General features: G+C 41.0%; 1 protein-coding gene across 1 annotated transcript in view; it reads left to right on the top strand.

Moving 5' to 3' along the window:
- Nucleotides 1-21,099, top strand: part of LOC147316116 (protocadherin-15-like) — a 181,365-nt gene that overhangs the window by 25,170 nt on the left and 135,096 nt on the right. Inside the window, exons 2-4 of the mRNA XM_086259324.1 lie at nt 6,097-6,215; nt 18,320-18,334; nt 20,088-20,153. Coding sequence (XP_086115450.1) covers nt 6,125-6,215; nt 18,320-18,334; nt 20,088-20,153 — 172 coding nt within the window. The 5' untranslated portion in view covers nt 6,097-6,124. The remainder of the gene's footprint in view (nt 1-6,096; nt 6,216-18,319; nt 18,335-20,087; nt 20,154-21,099) is intronic.

The raw sequence follows: 21,099 nt of genomic DNA, 5'->3' as shown, positions 1-21,099 counted from the left end.
CACCCCCGCACTTATCAGTTTCCTCCTAGCAAAGTCATGAGCAGACTCCATGTAATCCTGGAGCTTCCTCGCATAGTCAGGACCCGGTTGATCCCCATCAGCATCAGGGGGTCGGCCCATCATCAGCTCCGCTGGTGTCCGGATCTCCCTGGCCAACATCAAGAGGGCAGGGGAGCACGAAGTGGAGTCTTGGACCGCCAAACGATATGCCATGAGGACCAGGGGAACATGAGTGTCCCAGTCACGTTGATGTTTAGCCGTCACTAGCGCTAGTTGCTCTGCCAGTGTATGGTGAAATCTCTCAACGAGTCCATCACTCTGTGGGTGGAGGGGTGTTGTACGGGTCTTATGGGAGCCTAGTTTCTCGCACATGGCCGCAAACACACGGGACTCAAACACCCAGGATGTCCATCCCCACCCTCTAAATAGGGTACCCTGCCGGAAACTGTCGCTGATCCTCAATCCACCCAGGCACTGGTTTGATGTCAGCATCCTCTTCCTGTTTATGTCTCCACTCTGTTACATCCACAGCAACCAGCCTCTGACTGGATGGCCGTTCCTCTACCCCCGTCACAGCACACTTTACATCGGGCACCAATTGATCCTCCTGAGCTTCCTTCCTCTCACAGTAGTGGCATCCATCTTGGGCACAGGGTCTGCGGGAAAGCGCATCTGCATTTCTGTGCTGGGCCCCAGGTCTGTGTACAACCTCAAAATCATAAGCCTGCAGCTCCTCAATCCAGCGTGCTAGCTGCTCCTCTGGCTCCTTAAAAGACACGAGCCACTGCAAGGCAGCATGGTCAGTTCTGACAATAAAGTGGAGACCCCCGAGGTAATACTTAAAGTGGCGTATGGCACATACCACTGCGAGCAGCTCCCACCTTGTGACACAATACTGGCGTTCAGCTTTGTTGAAGGCCTGACTATGGTATGCCACCACTTTCTCCCCGCCGGGTGTCACCTGGGCTAGCACTGCACCAGATCCGACACTGCTGGCATCTGTGTCAAGGACAAAGGGCAGAGGGGGGTCAGGTGAAGAGAGCACTGGGGCCCCCGGTAGGGCTTTCTGCAATGAGGTGAAAGATCCCTGGCAGCCTGCTGTCCACTTGAAGGTCACACTCTTATGGAACAGGTGGAACAGTGGCGCGGCTATGCAGGAAAAACCCCTTACAAACCGTCTGTGGTACGATGCCAAGCCCAGGAAGCTCTTTAACTTGTGCACAGATTTTGGGGTGGGCCAGTCCTTCACAGCTTGGATCTTATCATCCATGGTGCCGCCCCCCCCGCCCCCCAGTCGGTGGCCCAGGAACGTGACCTCACGTCGCATTAAGCAGCATTTCTTTGGGTTGAGTTTTAGTCCTGCTGCCAATACCCTCTCCAGGACCTGTCTGAGGGCCCCAAGGGCAGCGTGGAAAGAAGCACCATGGACCAAGATGTTGTCCAGGTACACCACGCATTCTCCGTGGGGAATTCCAGTGAGCACCTTATCCATGAGTCTCTCAAATGTGGCAGGGGCATTGCAGAGACTGAAAGGAAGAACTTTAAATTGCCATAAGCCTCCGCTGGTAATAAATGCAGTCTTTGGTCTGGCATTTGGTGCGAGGGGTATCTGCCAGTACCCGCTGTGTAGGTCTAGGGAGGAGAACCATGAGGATCCCACCACAGGGTCAAGGGTCTTATCTATACGCGGTAGAGGATATGGGTCCTTCTTTGTCACCTTATTCAAGGGCCAGCCCCATCACACAGTAACTCTCTCTCTGTAGCCAGCTCCAGGGACTCCTGAAGGGATTTAGGATGAGCTAACAATGTCTGGATCCGCAGCTCATCCAGAAGCAGGGCCTGGAGGAAGTGGTCACAAGCTAATTCGCCCTGGATGGTGGGGGGCATGTGGGCATAGGTGCGGTGGACCAGCCCCTCAATGTCATTAGCTAGGTCCCTAATGGACTCCCCCGGCTGCACAGTTCGGAGCGCAGCAGGCTTGGAGCAGAGCAAGAACCGAACCGCCTCTTCAGAGCCCAAACCAAAGCATCATAATCCCCCCTCCCTCTGGGCTCAAAAGCAGCAAGCTAGACACGGCATCGCCAGTAAGGCACATAGGTAGCTGCAGGGATTTCTCTTCAGCAGACCACCCACCGGCCCTGGCAAACAGTTCAAATTGTGCATGAAAAGCTTCCCAGTCAGCCATGCCATCATACCTGGGGGTCTTCATGGAAGCGTGGAAAGTGCCTCTATACATCAGCATGTCTCTCTCCACACCCCCCCCAGTCGCTGTAGGAGTCCCCAAAGAGCTCTGTCGGCCACCCGAATGGTGAGAGGATGCAAAGCTGGCTTCTGTCGCCATATTTGGCTCACCCGCTCTCTGTGCTCCGTGAACCTCCGTTCCCCGGCGGAGTAGCCGTGTCCGTGAGTGTCCGCTGTAGGTTCTCCCTTGATCTTGGAGTAATCCATTGGAAGCATTCCGCACAGTCCCGCAAAAATCTCCAGTGTCCACAGCCGATGCCGTGAGTCAGGGCGGCACGAGCACAGATAACTCTGGAGGCGAAAGCTTCACTTTCACTTCTGACACCAGTGTAGCGTCCCTCCAACAGAAGTTGTAACCCAGTCCATTACACTATGCTTGAGGACAACTTTAATTGTGCTGTCACTTTGTTCATTTATCATGCGGGTAAAAGCACAGCTTTTAGGAAGATAATGGGCATAGGGCCAGAACTCTAAGTTATGGTAATCTACTTTTCATATAGCTTTCTCCATTGTGATTATGCACCTCAGTAACACCAGATGGAGGAGCCTCTCCTTATAATTTTCGCTTTTGTGTAGCTTTCACACATCTTTCCTAGTCAGACTGAAAAATAATAATAGGAAAGGCTATAGAGACTGCAATGGCACTGTAAAATTGTTCTTGACAGAAGCAAAATGTTTTTTCCATAACAGTATATTGTGAAAGGGAAGAACAATTTTTTTTTTTTTTGTATTTTCTGCTGCAAACAGTAGACAATGAATATAAATTGGCAATGATTTGTCTTTTGCCACTGGTGACCAACCTATAATCAAATCATTTTGTTTGTTACAAAATGTGCTTATGTAGAATAAATTGAACAGAAGTGTTATCTTTCCTTTTGTATCTACAAAGAGAAATACATATTAACAACAATAATCTACAGTGAGTCTATAAAGGTTTGAATTTCTTCTTTTGTTTTGTAATTTTGCCTTTTAAAATCCATTGTGGTGGCGTTACAGTCAATCAGTCAAGATGTGATTTAAGGGCAGACTTTTGCTTTAATTTAACAGCTCATGCAGAACAAAGGTTTGGACAGTTTAGAATGATATAAAATGGAAATTAAAACTACAGACACTTTGATTCATTATTTTTATTTTTAGAGACTCAAAAGTAATGGTCTTCCTAGCATTCTAGCATTTCTGTGCTAGGCAGTGCATTTCAAGAAGGTACCAGACAATTTGGCCAGTACTAAAGTTTTTTTCTGTCTCTGGGTTAATGATGATGATGATGGTCTGCATCATCATCATTATTGGATCATTAATGAATCTTGATTGTTGTATTTCAAATCTACCATGATGGTTTAAAGAAGAAAATGCTTAAATAGGTAAACAATCTTGTTTAATTCTCCCCAAAAATGCATGGAGCCAACTTTACAGAGCAAAAAAAAAAAAAAAAAGCACCCGCACTTTATTACACAGTAAGGGGAGATAAGGTCACCAGCAGAAATCAAAACATTACCTGAACCACTTAAAAAAAATTTAAATGTCATCTGGGATTCTAATACAGACTGTCTCAGTAGTAAAACCTGATTGAACACTTCCATTTTTCTAATATAATGTTTTTAAACATTTTGCTATAAAGGGTAACTTTGAAACTGGTTTATATTTGTTGTAGTTTGATGAAGCAATGCTGGGTTGTGTTTAGGACTTGTTCAGTACTGACATCTCTGGCAGCTGATCTGCACCAAAGCACATGAACAGGAAGAGGTGGAACAACTCTATTCTGGATGAGAGGCGATCAAAGTAACACAAACAGAGGAGAAAACAGAGACGAGCACATTTTCTTCCTTTCAGGAAGTGCAAAGCCCCTGCACTGAGGAGTAGAGAACTACATCTTCACTATCTATGTAATCCATAACTCTGATTGCTTCATTCAACTCTGCCCACGCTATTGTAATCTTCTCATTATTGTCCTCCCCCAAAAGTTTAATCACTTTTCATCAAAGAGAGAGGATGGCAGAGATGCTGTATAAACATCTAAAAAATTTCTACAGCAACTTGCGGGGGTAGTTGTGATTGAATTACTGGGACATGATATGCATCAAGGTGGAGCAGAGTGGAAATAAACTGTTTCTGTTTGAGCTTTTTTTTGTTGCGTTGTTGCTGAAAACCTTGAAATCTCTTGATGATCATTTCATTTGCTATTTTATCTAGGGATTGAGAGTAACGTAGTTTCTATTCTCTGTATGTCCTGTACATGTGGCAGAATTGACAATAAAGGTGACTTTGACTTTGACTTGACTTTGATGATGTCACTTGTGGACCACTATGAAAGTACTGCTGCGTAAACAGAGTATTGGAGGCATTTTACGCCACTTGGTCAGCATCTCTCCAGGTTCCCTGTTCATTAAAGTTGGAGAATCCTTGTTAGCATATGTAAATTAGATACTGTGTTCCCATGTCAACCAAGAAGAAGCTGCGAAAGAAATGACTTCTCTCCTCAGGGTGGCTGGTTGTGCAGGTCTGGGTTTTCTCATGTGAAAGGGATCAAAGCAATCTTACTCAGCCCTCTTAAGAAAGAAAGATGTACGAATGTGGGAAATCAAATCTGCTTCAAAAGGGAGCACCACTGGGAGCAAGAGAGATGAGAAAGCAGTGAGTGAATAGGAAACCAGTGTGAAATCACCCCTGTTGTTGCACCATTAGAGACGAGACCACAGTAGTCTCCGGCTGTCCAGAGAGTGTTCGTGGGAGACAACTATTGTTCAGGTGCGTTTGTTTAAAATGTGTTTAGATACGTGTCTGCACAGGTTCGTGTGAAAGTGAGAGGTAAAGGTGTGCTTCCCAATGTGAGTGAAAGACAAAAATGAGTGAAAATAAAGGGAAATCAACATTACAAATAAAGAGGTGCTGATAGTGTGAGTTAGAGGTTTGACTTTGTCAAGCGTGCTTTGATATGAGAGTGTTGATGCTTGTGACCCCCCTCTTGTCCCCTTAGCATATGCTATGAAAGCTGATTTCACAGCTTATCAGCTGCAATGAGAATAAGCCTTGTGAGTGAGGTGTGACATCAAATAGCACAGACAGATAGAACCCTTCTATTCCTCATACTGACACTTTACCTTGCTTTAGCTCGGAGTGAATGCTGTTTGCTGTGGTACGGTGCGCGAGTGGCACAACAAGGCTCAACATATAATCTGTAGGCACTGCTTTGCTTGTAATTTCCACTAGATCCAGAATATGTGTATTTACTTTAAATCCCCCAGTAGTCCACGCACCATCATAATATATTGAGCTCATGTTGTCTGTACTGCAGTTTGTAATATTTGTGATACAACACGGGGGCTTCTTTTTCATCCAGTGTGCAGTGTTAGGCTATTAGATGCTACATGATTTTCTTTTTCTTCTTCATGTGTAAAAAGTATTCACTCTCTGTAGAGTAAGGTGCTTTAAAAGGTTGGTGGTTTGCTCCATGAAGTAGAATGAAGGAAGAAGGTCAGCTTAAAGCGATAGGAGAGGGAATAAATTCCATTAAATGAAAGTTGTAAAAGCTGAAGATGAAATGAGGCAAGCTTTTAAAACACCACTCTTATAGTGACACAGTATTCTAAGTACATTAAAAGCATGTTTGTATTTAGTTTTCCTTGAAATTCTTATGTTAGTCATAGCAGTTTGCCTCTACTTCAGTAATGTTTTACGTGGATGCTGTATTGGGTAACAAGATCAACTGCTTGGGAAAGGAGTGCCCTGTGTTTGTACATATATTGATATGCATATGTATGTTAGGCTATGGGTCGGTCTCAGCTGTGCATTTAAGTAACTTAGAGACTGACTGACCAAATGAATGAAAAACTATTTCTGGTGATTTGTTTTGTGCAGGTGGGCAAGCAATAAGGCTTGACGGAAGATGCGACGGGGGTGGTGGCTCGTCAGATGGCTGGGGACAGGAATGGCAATCCTCTCTTTGCTAACCCACAGCTGGGGCCAGAACACAGAAGGTATGAGCAGCCAGCACTAAGGCCATCACTCCTCCTTTTCAGTTAACTGTAGCTGACTCGTCAGTGGACACTTGTAATGTGTGAAAGGCAATGTTTTGGGTTTTTTTGCTACAACAGACCTGCATTGTTAGAAAAAAATTTCCACAGCTACATCACGCTAATTATTATAAAGTATGTGGTAACCTGAGGCGTTAATTGTTTTCAAAGGTTATTATTTAGAAAGAGGATGCTCATTAAGTTCACTGATCATGCTAACATTTTTTGCCTTGTAGTTAAATGCTCAGGTTTATTAGAAAGGTGGTTTTTGTAGTTTCTACTCACTGAGTTTGTAGCAGGTGCTAGTCAAAAGTGATTTCCAGCTGTATAAAATCGGCATGTCTTTAAACATAACGGTTAAAGGAAGCAGCACATACAGACATGCTTCAAATCCCGACTGTGTTGCAATATTGCAATTCAGGTCAACTTTAAGGTGCTGTACTTGAAGCAAATTCCCTTTTTCCCAACTCCGTTTCCTTCTTCGTTTCATCCTGTACCTGCTTCCCAGGCTTTCTTGACAAGAAATTTTTATTAATATAAAAGCATTTCATATAAGAGTATATTTGAATTCAGATTTTCTTGGATTTATGTGATATCTTTTTAGCACAGAAGAGAAGAGAGATGACATCCTTTATGACTCGCTGAACCTTTGAAGGTGAACCTTGTGGTTTCCTTGTTGGATGAGTTCACACTGAGGCTTCAACCGCATTTAATAGATCGGTGTTGGTATGTGTAGTGATGAAACTGTTGACCCAAAGCATAACAGCTGGGGAATATCCTTGTGGGATATGGTTTTGTGGATAATTTCTTTTATTATATTGGCTATTGTACACAAACATACTATTGATTTAAACCGTATTGATTTATAAACATCTCATACAGTGTTGGTGAACATACGGTACAAATAGTGCTTTAGGTTCAGTGACCTTGAGGTAAATTAAACTATGCTTCAGGAAACATGTTTGCTTGAGGACATTTGCTCTATGATGCTCTTTTATCCCTCCCAGTATTCAAACATTACAGTGTGCTGCAGTGAGGTTAGTTATTGGTGGAGTTATTTTAAAGAAATACACTGCTTAGCCCAGCCAAATTTTTTCGTCATGCCAACCCAGTAAAGTAGTAAAGCAATAAAATTAAATGTTCAGCCAATGAAAAATAGCACAGAAAATACCAGTACTGTTTTAGTTGGGCAGCTTAGAACCTCCCTGCAAAGTTGCCCACCCCTTACTCTTTCTTCTATAAACACAGAGCTCTGCAGCAGGAACCCTTCGCTGTGCAGAGTGATCTTTTGTTTCTCAAACTGCACATTCTGGCATATCGAAAGACAATGTAAATTCTGATTTCTATATAAAATTGAACATATTTGTGGCATAACTCTTAATTTTACTGTGGTTAAGTTTTGTGTATGCCACTTCCTGATATATATATATATGAACAGGTCTAACTAACAAAGCAACTGCTGAGTGTATATATTAATGCTAAAATAGTTTGCCCTTTCTGGTTATTAGAATTTCTCAGGATTTAATGCTCTGGTTCTAAACGTTAGGCTGTGCATTTGTGAGTTTCAGAGAAATCAACCCATATACCCATCACATCTCATTGTGTCAGACCTTGTGTGCTTAAAAGTTTTGTCTATGAACTCCAGGTGTGTTAAGGTAAAGAAGGGATATGCCACTACTTCCAGTAACCAGTGGAATCTCTGTATGATTCAACACGGTCTTTGATGTCCACCTACAAACTTATTGTCCATAGCTGCTACTTAAATAGTTAAGTTGGTGCTAACATATTATCAATTAGAAAACAATATTATACAATAAAAACAGTTGTCAGTAATGTTCTATAGTAAAGCTCTAAATTGTTTACTCATAAGTTAAAACATGTCCACTGAGACAAGTGCAGGACAGTCATGATTGTTTAATTAATCATTAAAGCCAGGCCTTCAATTGCAGCTCCGGATTTGCACAGAGTAATGATACCTTACTCTGAGGACACAGCCCTCACAGAGGATTTGTGCTTGCATTCTGTCTGAGCTCCACATGTTGATCGACCCCATACGGTGTGAGCTAGAAAGCTGCAGGTTAGGGCCATACAGGAAAGTCGATGGAAATATGTAATGTGTGTTAAAGCAGCAAAATTTTGCAATGTTTGTCCAACTTTCAGGGCTAGAAGGGCTTAGAAGCAAGCTACAGCAAGCATAAACCTGACACATTACAATGATCTGCGCTGAATATGAAGACTGACCATGTCAGACTTTTTATGCTGATTATTGATGTGGTTGCAGCCTGTAATTTGAGTGGCAGCAGACAGAAATAATTATGAGGCTCAAAAACGATCTCTGATTAGACCATAGTCTGTGAACTGAATTATCCACTGTGTCATAGTTGAAACAGCCGGTGAGACTGAATGTTTACGAACTGTTGTGGTTTTGAAGGGTAAGGGTAAACGTGGGTGCTGTTGTTTCCTCCCTTTGCCACTCACTGTCATCCAGGGATGCTCTTGATTTGAGCAGGGATTTCCACCTCCCTCAACAGCACATCTCTCATCTTCTCACTCATAAATCTTCTTACTCTGCCCACCTCAAGGCGCCCTTGGTATTTGACTCTGTCAGTGTGTTTGTTCTCTATCAAATGAAAACAGCAACCAGAGCTTTTTTTTTTAATGGCATCAAGCTGTAAGGAGATGTGTGCACTTCCTGTGGATGCCACACTGGCTTTCAAGCAAAGAGATATTATAATACTTAGTCTTTTAAGTAATATGAATGAGGACTTTGTGAGAGAAAATAAGTCTGGCTTTAAAAAAATGCTTTTCTTCTCTAATGAATTAATTGATTTAATGAATGCATTCATGCAGGGACCTGTTAAAGTATACAGTTTATTCAACAACAAAAAACATTAACTTATTTGTTATTGTGTCATTTTCCTCTAATTAACTTATAGCTCATTCTCTGTGGAAAAAAATAACTGTTGTGCTAATAATTTCAAACTCTGCCAAATCAGTAATTGCCTTTTAGTTTCAGTTAATGGAGAACTGAATTTCTGTTTTGTTTTTTCCCTCTGTATTCTGTCCCTTAATTCCTGTCCTTAACAGATTTGCTGTTTTCATTTTTAATTAATAATCCTCTCTCCCATGTACCATCCCTTCATGTTCTCCTCCTTACCTTGCAGCATCAGGCTCTCACTTTGCCGTGCTTTTGGTTCAATGTTTTCTCCTGGCAGAAAATCTCTTCACTATTTATATGCAGGTAAACCATGCAGTGCTCCTCATGTATGTCAATTGTTCCCTTGCAGCAGGTTAATGATAATGAAAGGTCAAACTTTAGTCCTACCACAGTGGCCAGACTGTCCAGTCATACAAACAAATCCCTCTGTCACTAAATCCAGATGTTGAGTACCATGTCAGAATATGTGTGGTGAAGTTTGGACTACTTAATATGTGCTATGTGACATCAGCCTACATTCTTCACTCCTACAGTTTGCATCTTTATGCCTGTTAGCCTCTCTTTCCTTCTCTTCCCATCTGCACATCCATTTTGACCCACAATTGTTTGTCTATTTTTGGAATTGTCTGATTAGGACCCAGATGTGCAGACTGTGACTGGCTGCGGCAGAGGATTGTGGAATGGGGAAGCGTTGGACTGAACGGGGGGGAGGGGTTATAATCTGCTTGCCAGTAGGTTGTAATCAGGCTCCGGGTAGGACAAGAAGCGTGATTGGGGGGGAGTGGGGGCCCTCTTGTTAAGATGGCTCCTGCACTGCCCAGGACAGGCTCATCCTAAAGCTCAGTATGTGAACACGTGTGTCTGGTGAACTGTTCACTGGGAGCGTGATTGCAACCTTTACCGTGCTGTCTGTGTGGTTAACCTCACACAGACACAGAGGGGCAGCAAGGGGGTGGGGGAGAAACTAAAGAAGAGTAGGGGAGGAAGTCTCTGAAAGGGATTACACATCAGTAAAGTAATCCCCTTCTCTCTTACATTGTAAGCCACTAATGAATTTGATGATGCTGCAGGAATTCATTTCAGTTTCTGAGTTTCATCTTCACATTTACAATAACTACTACAGTCAATTTTTTTTTTTTACCACATAGTCATTCTTTCCACATGTGATCGTTTAAAGTTAGAACATCAAATTAATTAAACAGAGAGACCCACAGAGACACACCACTAATGATTTTTAAGGAAAAAAAGAGACTGAAATTGAGATTGACAATGATTGAACCAGAATGGGAACAATGCAAATAGCACAGTCTGTCTCAACATACTATAAACTTAGCTGTGTGTGTGTGTGCGTGTGTGTATGTGTCCCCTTCCCCCCCTCTCATGTATGACAATCCGATTGTTCAGTCTGATGTCACTAGCCGTGTCTGGACCTAAACTCCGCTGCAGGTCCATATATCAAACGATCACTATGGCATTACTGAGAGTTGAAAAACTGTCTAAAGTCTTTCATCTTTAATAAAATGATCAGCGTTCTGCTCTACCAGGTGTAACAATTGAGTTTAACATCCAGGCATCCATGAAAACGGAATTTATGACATTTAACGGAGTTAGAAGTTAGCAGGGAGTTAGCTCGCTAGCTTCTATCTAAATACAATATAGCATGTCCTGACTGCGGGGTTTTGGAAACAAATTAAAACGTACAGCTCTGTTATCACTTCCAACATAAATGAAGACAGAAAACTAAACAGCAGTGACGTTTGTAGGGTTACTGAAGTTTGGCTAGCTGGTATATAATGATGTGCTACGTGACCGCTAGCGACACAGCTATGTTAGCATAATATAAACAAGCTAACTTTTTTTTCCACTCGATAAAAGTTAAGTGAGTGTTCTCCGTGGTCAGGAACAAATGTAATCGCATGGCAGGATGCTGTAAAAGGACCAAACTTCAGCCAGGAGAACAACTGAGATAATCCATCCATAATACGAGGTTAGTCATTCATATACTGCTGCATAGGCTGGGCTGTAGCTACATCCTAAGGTTTTAAAAACTGAGCTTAAATAAATGATTAGCGGTAATAAAAGCCGAGGGAGGTCAACAGTGATCACTGACTGTTTTAGGAGCTTTTTGAGATCAAATAGAAGAAAATACATAACATTAAGCATGTCAACAACACAAACGCCATATTAAACGCAGACTACTTTAGGCCCGGAAGTAGGATTCGTTGCGTCATCACTGAACAACCGGATAGTGAATGGATAAATGTATATGGAGCACACAGGATTCCCTGGATTCACAGATTCTCAACTGTTGTTTTGTAATCCTTAAATACATGAATAAATATTAATTACATGAGTAAACACATAAATAAATGTCTGGGAAATAAATCTTTAGAACTGTTAGTTTTATTTTCTGCCGCTGCTGTTGGTTGGTGTGAAATGCAATCTGGGATGCACTGCTGTGCCAAATTCGCACAGAGACACTGCCCGAACTATAACCACACCCCATTCGTTTGCATAATGCATGATTAGAAAAAAGAAGCTTCAGGAAATAAAAGTCTGCAGTTGCTCTAAATGACACCACGTAGTTATAATAAAAACAGCATGAAAAATATGTTGAGCTTCTCTGTAAAGACTTGTTGAACTGGAGTATATATGCGTGAAAAAGCAAGACAACCATGCTAAGAGCATTAGTGAATACATCTGAAATCAGTTTCCCACTGATGGTGTTTGCTCATTAAAAACTGCACTGAAGAGCAGATGGCAAGTCAGAATTTTCTGTATGTAAAATGAAGCATATCTACCTGAAAACAGTGCATTGTGCAGTGGTGTAAAGCTTTATCTTGTTACAACTGATGTGTGTTTTTAAAGCTAAATGTTGGTTCTAAACTCGGGGCTTTTTGACTATTTGACTATTAACAAATATAACAGCACATAATTCGAATCAAGGCATTGATCGTAAAATATTAATTGATCTTATAGATTACCGTTTAGCATCAAGAGCCAATTTAGGCTTTGATAGCGAGCCTTTGTGGACAACTGTCCTTAACCCTTTAAGATATAACACAGAATTCTCATCTGCATATGCAGCCATTTCCTGGCAGACATGTAAGGAACTGGATAGCTACCCTCTGCCCTCTGACCATCTTTTTCGAAGCCCAACTGGACCTGTTTCAGAATTCCCCACTGGACATGGATCTGTGCAAAATAAACTCCGCCAATCCAACTGGGAAATTAAAACCGTGTCCATGTTTGCTCTGTCTCTACTCATCCCTGCCCTGGGCTCTCTGCCACCCCAAGGATTAGTCATGACTCTAACCTCCAACCTTGAAGTTTTTCTAAATGGATTTTGGTCAAACCGGAGATCAGCCGACATTCCTCCCTCAGAGAGCCTACTGGTGTTGTGTCTGAAAGATGAGGGGGGGGAAAAAATATGGAAAATACGAGAAATTATGTCATCAAGATTTTCCTGTTAGAATAACTTTCCATAGGCTGTGTTAGACATTTTCTTATCACACAGAGCCTGATATTTATATGAAAGTGGGGAAGCGTTCATGATTATGTACGGACATATGGTACAAGTCATTTTATGATAAGAGAAGCTTTGTGTTGAGTTGGCTGTTTGCCATCCATCTACAGGATGAGAGATGAGTTCCAACTTTCCTCTCTTTTGCTTTTGCCCTTTCTCATTCACCCCCCCCCCTCCCCCCGTCCTTTTTTTTTTTTGATCCCATGCTTATTTTGACAGTTTTTAATGAGTGCCAACATCTAGAGAGGGCAAATACAGTTCACTCCAGTTTGTGAAACCATTTGCATTTCTTAGTTATTTAAATAAGATACTTCTTATCCTTTGTATGTTTGTTACAAATGTCTACGGTATTGATTGAGACAGCACGGCCCTCCTGGACCACATGCTTGTTAGGTTAGTTGTCCTTTAAAGTCTGTTTTCTGAGATATCCACTCCCTTGGAGCAGCAGTTCGATTTATTGTTTGCTAAAAAGCTGTATTTGGAGATGAAGCCACGGGAAAGCACAGGCTGTTGGAGGGGTGGCAGGTAAAAAATGCCTTCTGAAACTATATGTCAGTGAGCAAAATTCATATCATTATAGATATGGTGCTCCAGCAATGTAGTAAGCTGCCTTAAAAAGGCTTGAATTGCTTAAAAGATTGTCAGAAGACCGTCTGATTATTAAAATAACATTGAAAGAAATGTGTACAGGAGAAAAACATACTACATATATACTATGTCTGGTATTATCTACTTGTAGTACGAGGAGTGCAGACATTCCCTTAACAAGCCCTAAATAATCCAGTGTGCCATCACGAATTTTAACTTTGATTTATTTAACCATTATGACTATTTAAAAATCCTGAAAAGTTAAGCGGATGGTGTTTGTTCAGATAAAACCTATAATCTCATATTTCATGACTTTTCATAGCATGGCTTTATTTATCATATAGTGAATTTTGGGTAGTGGGGGGGTTACCACTTATATCTGTAACTGTCTTTTTGGAGTATTTTATGACCCTTATTGAAATCTGTATAAAATACTATGCTCAGCATTTGCAGCATACCTGGTTGCCTAGTAACAGATATTGTTTACACACATCTTGGTTTAAAGACTGCATAAGCCAGAGCTGATAAGTGAATATATCGAGGATTGTAGTTAGATTTAAATAATTACTGCAGGGCTGAAGGGGTCGCTGATGGGATGTTGTGACAGTGAAGAGCAGGGCAGAGTGTGTGACAGGTCGAGTGGAGAACCAGGCAGGTTGCTAGCGGGGGAACCATAGCTGAACTGAGTGGAGAGCCCAGTGTAGTGTACTAATCCAAGCAAATAAAGAGTGAAATGTGGCTGCAAACTGGGGCGGGCCAGTGTGGACACTCAATGAGAGAGAGGCTGCAAGTCCAGTGTAGAGGAGGCAGATGTGGATGAGAAGACAAACTTGAACTCTTCTACTTAACAAAAAAAAATTAGCAGGGTGGTGCAGTGGTGAGCGCTGTCGCCTCACAGCAAGAAGGTCCTGAGTTCAAATCCAGTCAGAGGCCTTTCTGGTTAGAGTCTGCATGTTTTCCCCATGACTATGCGGTTCTCCCCCGGTCTACCACCAATCTTAGTGGTGATTCTAAATTAACTATAGGTGTGGATTTAAACACGGATGGTTGTCCCTTGACAAATTGGTGCCCTGTCCAAAAATTACATCCACTTTTAACTTTTCCATAACATTCTTCTTTTACAGTAGTAGTGTTGCTGTGACCTTTATGATATGTAATCAAAACAATATAAAACAATTGTAAAACTAAAATCTCTAAAACCTAATGTTGAACATTGATTTCTGTCAAAGCTTACAAAAAATAGTTATTTAAAAAATGACTTCTTTGCTCTCACTGCTGCTGTTGCAGGATGGCATTAAAATCTAGGTGATTTAAAGTGCTGGTGGTCCTGGTTTTAAAATACAAAAATGTCAGGCTCAAAGCACTTAATGTTTTCATTTACATTGTCTGAAGAATTCTCAACTCTCTGCTCCTTTGTTAAATGTTATCTTCTAGCTGGGAAAGGACTTTTTTGTTCAATTTCAAGCATTTTGCAAGTTGATTGAGGCTTGCTTGCAATCATTTTTTTCCAACTGACTTTCTTTAAGACGAGCAGTAATCATTTCGTAATTGACGTTTTACGGCTTTGAGTCAACATTGTTAGGTTGATTAGTGAGAAGATCTCTTTAGGTGAGAGCAAATTACCCCAAGGTCAAAATTAGAAGATTTTGATTGTCTGTGGATTACACTTCTGAAGTGTACAGTGCCCCAGTTTCCTTCAGTGATTGAATGCTGTTTGCTGCATTTGTCTCATCTTTATGAATCTTAAAACTCCATAGCCACCCAATAATCATTTCATTTGGAAAGCAGATTTTTGAGTCATGATTTTTTTTCTTGTTAGATTTACTGATATAACCTCTTACTGTTACCTGTTAATAAAAAATGATGATGAGAGCAATAACACAAATTAAAATGTACAGTTCTTTCATCGAAATAAACATTTGCAGTACTACATCGGTATGTCAACCAGCCAAACCTACCTAATCCTGTTTTTGACTGTTGGTCTGCTGAATTGCCAGTGAATACTTATTATATTCAAAATAGATGTAAATCATCATATCAGTAAATCTGTGAATTAACTTTAGAAACAAAATGAATACTTTGTGTCTCTTGGCGTAGCTTCAGCGTAGGCCATTATGCCTTTTGTACATAAAATTTTTCAACACAGCAAGAGAGGTGGGAACAAATATGTCTGCACTTTGTCCATCTCGGGAGCTTAAGCTGATTCTGATTGCATTATTCAGTGCTGCTTAAAGCACTTTTCAGTCTTTCTTTACAAATCAAGTGAATGAAGTGGAGTATGCTGTTTTCACACAATCTTTACACATGAAATTTCCATGCCAGCATGTGTGGTTGTGCATACAGCATGACATCGTTACTGGACATTCTCTTGAAATTTTCTCACAACTATTCCTGATGGTGTGACTCAAATATCCCACTTTCTTTACTTTACCTGTACATAGAGAAGTGAAGCTGATAAACAGAAGTGGACCTAAAAAAAAAAACCCAGTCCTTTCATCTACTGACGTATGACACTACATCACTGACTTCCTCATTCACTTTCGATTTGTATTGGCCGTTGCCTACAGCTCTTTTCAATGTGTGTGCATAGGCTTTCTATTATTAAATCTGATTAAAAATACACAAAGACTGCCTAAGAGCGTTAACTGACTTCAGATATCAGATCTCATGCTGCTGCCTATCGCTCTTTTTCAGCTTTGCAATCAACTGTATCGTTTGCTCCAACTTTTCTGCTCTGTTTTGCTTTTGAATTGTTTCCTATTTTTATTGCTTGAATGGTCTTCATAAGACAACATTCACAGCTCGCAGAATATTTACACTTTGATCCTTATCTGTTTTCTTCCCTATAGCTGTACACGTCACATATGTGTAGCGTCATTTCGCTCCTGTATACAATCCTATTGTTTTTTTCCCCCATAGCATTGCATAAAAACTTGCCCTTTCCTTGCAGTGTAAAACAGACTTCCTTCTGCACACACAAACACACACACACACACACACACACACAAAAATCTTTTCTATTCTACTTTTAGGATGGGGGCAGGTCAGATTGTTAGATGAATGCATAAGTAGTTTTCTGATGGTGTTTACTTATTTTCTATATTTGTGTTTGTTATGGTCTGCCCATTTTACCCTGCATTATTATTTTGAATGCCGCAGGAAAGCACAGACTGGGGATTTTTGGTGATGCCTTTTAGCATATTCTTTTACAAATCCAAAGAGCCACAGTAAAGTGAATTGGCCAGAAAATGTCTTTTATATTCTTTCATTCTGCTGGGAGGATTTTTCGATGGGAGGAAAGCCTGACGTAAAGCGTCATTAGAAAATATCACCCGCTGCTAAAAGGTGTAAATGTGGCAAGAAGTTGGGATCATTTCCATTTTGTAGTGAACACGACAGTGAGCACACTTTGCTGCTTTGGGTTTGTGTGTGTTTGTATTCGTATCCATTTGAGTGCAGCATTACGGTTGTGCTTTGATCGCAACATAGGAAAGTTATCACTGCAAATGGAGGTGCTATTCTTTATCTCTGCTTGGTTCTGCCTTTTGTCTTCAAACCAGACTCTTCACATCTTTTCTCTCCCACTGCCGCAACTACCACTTAAAGCTACACACACATGCGCGCGCTCACACGGCCGTGCACCCGGCTAAACACTGCTCGAACACACATATGCAAAACTAACAAAACAGACTGCCTATGATCCCTTAAAGAGCTTCTCAAAATGAGTGCAAGTAACTTTTATTATGCACGCTTGCACACACATGCATACACATGCATACACACGCATGCACGCGGTCACACTCTTCTACTTCTACTTCACACAGAGTATATTCTCTCAGAGCAGATTTGCATACTGATTTTGATGTTGCTTGTTGTTTATGTCTCAGATTGCGTGGTGTGACCCAGTTGCTCTGTTCATTTTGTCGCTATTAAAGGAAATCCTATTTTTTCAGCCGAAAGGTGCAGGTTTCCTAATTGCTATAAACTCATGGAACTTTAAAATTTACTCGTCAGTACATCTCGTGAATTAGCTGTGCAACTTCGGGATGGTTTAATAACTGTGAGGAATTTTAGATTAGAAAATGTAGTCTATGCCTTTTAACATAGTGTCTCTTACTGACAATAGATCTTCACTTTGACAGTAAAGGACCAAAGCAAAGATGTTTTACATGGATGCAAATTCTAGCCCCAGATAAAACGTTAATAAAATTTAGATTAGAGAGCACAAGAAACTGAAAATGCGGTTATTTGCATAAAATATCCCCTCTTCTAGCCTCAGGTTTTCATTGCTATTTAATTGCTAATTATTGTGTGTATCTACAGTTTAAAAATGCAACAACATCACATTCAGGTTTTTATCACTGATTAATGTGCACTTTCAAATACGACATTAGTAAAGGCTCATGGGTATGCATATTTAATAAGAAAACTATCCTGGCAACAGGTGCATAGTTGCACAACTGAAGTCAAGCAGAAGGTGGGTGTGAAACATTAGAGTGCTGACTGTTGATGTGGTGTCATTATTTTCATCTCTGATTACATGTAATGTCAGACGACACCACCTGAAAGCAAGCTGCTTCAGATTCAATGAATAACAAGATGGAGGCCATTTAAAAGAAGGATAGAAAGATGTTTTGAGTAACTAGTAAAAGGCTTCTGCTGACCTTCTTTTTCTCTTTCACAAGCACAGAATTTATACTTTAACTTGATTTCATTTTTCCTGCATACAACATTTCTCAAAACAGTCAGCTGCTGGCAGAAAGAATAGATCGACTGGCCATTTCTCCAAAAACTGTGTGGGGTTTGCTAATACCCACAATTTTGAGAGGTCTCTTGAGTTTATATTCCATTAAACTGCCTCTCTTCAGCCCTGTTTTCTAATATCTCTTCCTATTTTATGATGATATTTTTTTCTATTTCTTCCTAAAATCAGAGTTGTTAACAGTTTCATGCTTGTTTTCCTCTCATGCTTCTGCTCTGCTTCCCTCTGGTTACACTAACCTCTGACTCCTTCAGACTGGCACTATGAGGGTAAGAGGGCAATCATCTGTTGTCTCTTTTCCTTTTGTATTTTAACATTCCCATATTCTCCCTTTTTGCCATTTCTCTCTACCTCTTCTATGAATGACATTTAATCCTGAACTTTCCTTACATTGGCTGTGGAGAGCGTTGCCTTGCAGCACCTATTCATCTGGGCTAGACGTTTTCCTTTCTCCTGTCTCCACCTCTCCTGCTGCCCCATCTGCTGTTGTCTGTCAAGCTGCCATTACCTGTGTCCCATGTGCTCGTACCATCTAGCTGCTGTGACCTCCATCTGTGAAGCCATTCTCGTCAGTGCTCTGCTTATGATGTTGCCACATGCTTTCACCACCCTGCTTGTCTGGTGTCACTATCGCACAGTCCATTGCTGCTGATGGTTCTGTGGCAGCAGTCATTGATGCCACCTGTTGTAAAATGATCAGCATGACAGCATCTGTGTGACACTGAGAGAAAATGTTGACATTCATTTCCTTACAGCTGCGAAATATGAACAGTGTCAGGGTTTTTTTTTTTTATCAATTAATTTGCAATTTTAGCATAATTCTGTGACATACCATATATGAGCACTTTATTTATGATTACTACTGTGACTACTGTACATGTAAATGTAGTGCTGTCACTAGGAGTGATGATACCACTGTAATTTCAGCATTTATTTTTCTTCATGAAATCTAAATCTTTAGACATTATTTGAAAATATAATACACTGCTCAAAAAAAGTTAAAGGAACACTTTGAAAACACATCAAATTACAGTAGGCAAAACAAATCATGCTGGATATCTGTACTGATATGCACTGGGTAATGTGTGCTGTCATGAAACTGATCAACCTCACAGGGCTAAATTCAAAGAGACCTCGAAAATCAAAGTGAAAAAAATGGTGTTCTGTCAAAATTTAATTGGATTAACTTAAACATGTCCCCCTATTCTACATAGAACTGCAGGGTTTGAGCACAGCGCTCACTAGAGGATGTGAGGCCCTCAGAGAGATTCATACCAGTGGCCTGCTGGAGTGCTAATTTTGTAGTGCTCATCCTCTGCAAAGGAGCAGATACTGGTCATGCAGAAGGGTTAAGGACCTTCTAGGGCCTGTCCACCTCTCCTGTCTCTTAGAATCTCTTGTTGGAGTTGGACTACCTGTGCAACCTCTATAGGGTCCAGGTATTGCCTCATGCTAACAGTAGTGACACTGACCCTAGCCAAATTGAAAATTAGTTAAAATACAGTTAAAAGATGAGGAGGGGAAAATGCCTCCCCCTTTAAAACCATTCCCATTTTGGGGTTTGTCTCATTGTTGCCCCTCTAGTGCACCTGTTGTTAATGCCATTAACACTAAAGCTGCTGAAACTGATTAACAACCCCCTCTGCTACTTAACTGATTAAGTTAACTGATTGAGTTGATGATGGTAAATGGCCTGTATTTGTATAGCGCTTTACTAGTCCCTAAGGACCCCAAAGCGCTTTACACATCCAGTCATCCACCCATTCATACACACATTCACACACTGGTGATGATGAAGTAAATTAAACTGATTAAGTGTTCCTTGAATGTTTTTTTTGTTTGTTTGTTCTTTTGAGCAGTGTATATATGAAATGATTATATTCCCAGTTTGGTAAGACTGCTATCTCTGCTTTAGGTGTTCACTATTGTTCTTTATCATTGTGTCATTCTGGTGATGTAACCAGAATTAAATGAATATCATATGCAGACATAGTTTTTAATTTTTTTTTCTTGCATACGCAGAGTGTAAGCTGTCCCGGCCTGGTCCCCCTGCAACCATAGTCACTGTTGACGAGGAGAGCCCAAATGGTACGTGCCAGTTTCACGCCTATGTTTCTGTCTGTATTCCCACGTCACAATGTATTCCAATGTATGGTAATTGCTACTGCACTTAAACGTTGTGTATTGCACTGTTGGGATTTGGTACAGAGTGTTTTTTGTCATGAATACATAGATTGGTACTTATATAGCGCAAGCTAAATAAGCCTCATTCAGCCAGTCATACACTCAAGCACTATTTTCTATGCCAAAGTGCTTTTATTATAATATAATTTTTCATCTAGTGTGGACTTGTAGTTTATGGTAAATGGTTCTTATATAGTGCTTTTCTACTTAATCTGAGCACTGCTGCTGAGCAGTGCTTTACACAACTTGTACATTGACCCAAGCACTTCCTATCTAAAATTCACACACGCATTCATACGCAGGGTTAGTAGCTTTCCCAAGGACATTTGGCACGTAGACTGGAGCAGACTGGGATCGAACTGCCAACTTTCCAGTTAGTAGGTGGCCTGCTCTACCACATGAGCTACAGCCACAGTTGATGGCACTTGATACTGATAGTTGGTTATAAGAGATGTTATGTCTAAGATGTCATAATTTTTATTGTGCTTTAAATTAAAGATCGGTTCCCTGCGTTTTCGATGTGTACTTTGCTACTGTTCTCCCAGGGTGAATCAGAAATATGCCTGTGTGTGTGCATCTGAATGAATACAGATGGTGTTTGGCATACAGACGTGATGTGGGGCTCCATTAATGAGTTGTCTGCTCCCTGCACAGGTTGTATTTTGTATAGCTGTGCTTCAGCAGTACACAAATCACTGAACCATAGATCAGACATGCAGCGTTTGAGTGGGTCAGGTGAAACTGTTCAGCTCCTCCCCTTCTTTTCTCCCTTCATCTTCTCTCTGGCCTCTCCGTTAACTGTTTCTACGTTATAGCAGTCTCTGTTTTTTGTGAGTGTTTGCCGTCTGGA

Source organism: Aulonocara sp. 'chitande type north' Nkhata Bay, linkage group LG13 (genome assembly GCF_057382095.1).
Source record: "Aulonocara sp. 'chitande type north' Nkhata Bay isolate Kocher_YH1m ecotype deep benthic linkage group LG13, A_spYH_male_GT1.1, whole genome shotgun sequence".
Classification (NCBI taxonomy): Eukaryota; Metazoa; Chordata; class Actinopteri; order Cichliformes; family Cichlidae; genus Aulonocara; species Aulonocara sp. 'chitande type north' Nkhata Bay.
Note: the sequence above shows the minus strand (reverse complement) of the source record. Positions and strands in the feature narration are given on the sequence as shown.